At 36.8% G+C, this 3,744-nt stretch overlaps 1 protein-coding gene across 1 annotated transcript; it reads right to left on the bottom strand.

The window, feature by feature from the left end:
• Positions 1-1,285: 1,285 nt before the first annotated feature.
• Positions 1,286-3,501, bottom strand: LOC109208147 (probable E3 ubiquitin-protein ligase RHY1A). Its single transcript, XM_019371195.1, has 3 exons — positions 3,057-3,501; positions 2,343-2,458; positions 1,286-1,795 (listed from the first exon to the last, which is right to left on the bottom strand). The coding sequence occupies exons 1-3, from the start codon at positions 3,222-3,224 to the stop codon at positions 1,474-1,476; spliced, it is 606 nt and encodes a 201-aa protein (XP_019226740.1). The 5' UTR covers positions 3,225-3,501; the 3' UTR covers positions 1,286-1,473.
• Between the last annotated feature and the right edge of the window lie 243 nt (positions 3,502-3,744).

The raw sequence follows: 3,744 nt of genomic DNA, 5'->3' as shown, positions 1-3,744 counted from the left end.
TGCCAATAAATCGACTCCCTTATTCGAGTTGTTTTCAAATCACAATCGATGAAGTCCGCTCATCGAGCTCGGCCAAGGCCCGATCTCAATAAGCGGAGGGACTAACTGTATGGGTCAAAATCCGACCCCACGATAATTAACGGAGTTAATCTCGTCCTGAGCTAAGACATAATTAATGAAGTGGTATGGCCACTTATTCGTAATAGGACTCGACTCTTGTCCGATTTAATCTACGAGGGTACGGCCCAGTCATTCCCACATGGGGACGGAACTTCAGCATGGCCACGGCCATTTATCGCCAGCTCACAAAGCTCACATCTATAAATACTAAGAGCAGTAGCCCTAGAAAAGGGGGGCTTCTTGACCACTAGTGAGAGGAGAGAGAAACGAGAAAATATATCCCTCTTATGGGAAGAGAAAAACACCATTGTAAGGCTCTGAAGAAGAGGCAGACCAAACAAATATTATCAATAAAGGTTTCTAATGCTTCTCCCCCTAATTCTGAGTTCTTATTTTAGTTTCTTTCATTTGGTCCAACGGATTATTACGATTTGCTATGATTATCCCGGGATTAATTTATATTGTTTTGTACTCGTAAGATGTGTAACATTTTTTGAGCAAATAGAGATAATAGATATTTAATGAAATAGTTGAGATATGTACAATTTGAGCAAACATCGTCACTAAAAAAGGGAGAACTAACAAACATAACCCCACCCCCACCCACCCCTCACCCGTGGCTCTCCCAAATCCCAATCCACCAAGGCACCAATCAGTGGCGGAGCTAGGGAGCGGTAGGAGTCCATCTGAACTCTCTTCGTCAGGAAATTATATCATTTATATAAGATATACAAAATATTTATGTATGTATACATATGGAATGGTGAATGTTCTTGGCTTCTCTCTATGTTTAAATTGTTTATTTTATTATTTGAATTTCTTAGTGAAAATTTTGGCTCTATCACTGCCGCCAACTATTACATTCCAGTGAAGGATAGGGGGAAGGCTGACTAAAAAGTTTGTGTTGGTGGTTGCTTGTGAATTTATGAACTAAAGTGATGTGTGGCAAAGCCTTTGGCAACTTCCTTGATTTTTTTTCTCTCTCTATATTTGCAAATGAACTAGTTTTCCTTTATTTGAAGAAATTACTAAGTAGGGATGGTAATCATCGTTGTGAATTTTAATCACAACTCGCAACTTTTTACACGGAGAGTCTATCGGAAACAACCTCTCTATCTTTACAAGATAGGACTAAAATCTGCGTGTATACTATCCTGTCAAGACCTTACTTCTGAGACTACAGTGAGTATGTTATTGTAACAATTTTTTTCCACATACAAGGTTTCTTGAAAAACCAAATAGTCAATAGGCTTAATTACAAGAAACCTATTGTCTATTTTGTACATTTCTTGGGCATCTATACAAGGTGAAAGAGACAGATGCAATTTCATTTCAATTTCTCATTTCTCATAATTATGGAGTAGTACGGGCCAAAATTGCCATTCTACAACATGGGCAATGTGCATTAGACTCTAGCCATGGAACCAAACACTTGGAATGGAACCTATGGGCACATTGCAATTGCATTAGGTTATCACCAACCTTAAATTGGTCCAAGCAAATAGCACATTCATCTTGTTCTGAAGATTTCCAAATCATCTTTGCCCAATTGAACTTCTTTGATCCACTCTTCTTTAGTCCAGAAAACACTTCTTGTTGCAAATTATCCACAACCAAATTTGGCCTATTCTCCACCATTCCTTGCCTTTGGTTTTGTTGTCCATTATTGACACTCCTGAATTTAATGATACAAAAAGAAAAACACAATCAGTGAGATGAGAATAAAGGGATCAAACATATGGTTGGAATTGCAAGTTAGAACTAATATAGTTTTCCTAAAAGATTTAAGTTATATATACTGACAGAAATATATTTTAAATTATTAGTGTAATTTAATCTGTTATCTTGGTTTTCCTCTTCTTTTTATCTTGTTATTCCTCCTACTTGTCGTTGCCGTTTCTTCTTTTTCATCCTTTCTTAAGCCGAGGGTCTACCGGAAATAACCTCTCTGCCTTTCCAGGGTAGGGGTAAGGCTGCGAACATCTTACCTTCCCCATACCTCACTTGTAGGAACTCGCGGCGTTTGTTGTTGTAATTGTAGTTGTTGTTGTGTAGTTTAATATGTGATGGCAGGTTAGTACCATTTTTAATCATAGAGATATACTTTTAATTGACTCATAAATAATCTAATTGCATAGACACTTTTTACACCTTCATATAACTTTAAAACTCTTTGTAATTAACATGAGCCTATATCAAGAAAGGAGAAGTGAGCTTTTCACCTCTTATTTTTTGATTTCCATCTTGCACTAAGCCTCTCATCCAACCTTTGCCTGGCTTCTCTAGCAGCTTCACCTAGTTTCTCATCTTGGTATGCTTGGCTTGTTGCACTCCTTTGCTGTTAATTCAGTTATGCAACAAAAAAAAAAAAAAAAAAAAAAAAAAAAAAAAAAACACACAAGAATTAGTCTATAACAATAACAATTACAGTTCCATCCCTAGTAAATTTGGATTTACTATATGAATCCTAGTTGTCCATATCGCTTCATTTAAGCTCATCCTACTCTTATATTAGTATTTGGACTGCCTAGGTCATACTCCTTGAGTGCGGACTTTTCCCCAATCCTACATGAACACATGATATTTCATGTACCGAACTTCCTTTTTTTGCTCTTTTATCAATATCATGTCATTGCATCCGGAAAAAAAATCCTAACAATGGTAGATAAAAATTTAAAGGGCGGGCCGGTGTTTAAGGTATCCCGCATGCATGCAAGGTCGGGGGAAGGGCCTTACCCAAAGGGGTGTGATGGGTGTGATGTAGACAGCCTGATCTAATGCAAACATTAGTGGCTGCTTTCACAGCTCGAACCCCTGACTTATTGGTCACATGGAGATAACTTTACAGTTGCTCCAAGGTTCCCTTCTTATAGATGAAAATTTTCTTATGCAAAATTAATACTTAAAGCAAACATGGAGGGAATATTAGTATATACCTTAGAAGAGCTTGAGTTGAGAGGGTATTCATGGCTACTAGTGTATAGACAAAAAGAAGACCTTCTTGTGGATGAAAAGCCAAAGGTATGAGATGAATCTAACCATCCACTACTTTGATGAAACCTCCTTCTTCTAGCACATTCAACCCCAGGAAGCATGCCTGCCATTTTTATACACAAAACTCAAGAGGAAAGGGAGAAGGAAACAATATTGAAAAACCAAAAACTATAACTATATAGTCCTAATTAAATACTCTATTCAACTTTTCAATATCTCCATAGATTCTGTATAAATTAGCAAGAGTTGGTTTCCTTCCTTAGTAACTTCAAAACTTGTGTCATTGTTATTGTTTTTGTTGTTTTATAATGATAGAAAAGACCACTCCTCAATGCAGAAGTTTCTTTGAAAGTGAGACTTTTAATATATTTATTTGAATCTTGAAAAGAAAGGGCCAAAAATGAAAGTTTTGGACTAAAGTTCTCTGGCATACAAAAGAGGGTCCCTACCATTTCATTCATTTTTTGATAAGCTCTCATTTTCAGTTCACTTCCCTATTTTCATCTGTCTTTCGTTTAATTAGAAGGCGAGTCTTGGTACAACGGTAAAGTTGTTTTCGTGTAACTTTTAGGTCACCGATTCGAATCGTGGAATTAGCTGTTGATGATTGTATCAGGGTAAAGTTACCTA

Source organism: Nicotiana attenuata, unplaced genomic scaffold (assembly GCF_001879085.1).
Source record: "Nicotiana attenuata strain UT unplaced genomic scaffold, NIATTr2, whole genome shotgun sequence".
In the NCBI taxonomy this organism is placed as follows: Eukaryota; Viridiplantae; Streptophyta; class Magnoliopsida; order Solanales; family Solanaceae; genus Nicotiana; species Nicotiana attenuata.
Note: the sequence above shows the minus strand (reverse complement) of the source record. Positions and strands in the feature narration are given on the sequence as shown.

Bases quoted from the DNA above. Each gene is read 5' to 3' on its own strand.
- LOC109208147 (XM_019371195.1), bottom strand. From the start codon at position 3,224: ATGGCAGGCATGCTTCCTGGGGTTGAATGTGCTAGAAGAAGGAGGTTT. The intron at 2,459-3,056 runs GTATATACTAAT...CTGAATTAACAG, and splicing joins TCAACTCAAGCTCTTCTAAG to CAAAGGAGTGCAACAAGCCA. The intron at 1,796-2,342 runs GTGAAAAGCTCA...CATTAAATTCAG, and splicing joins TGGAAATCAAAAAATAAGAG to GAGTGTCAATAATGGACAAC.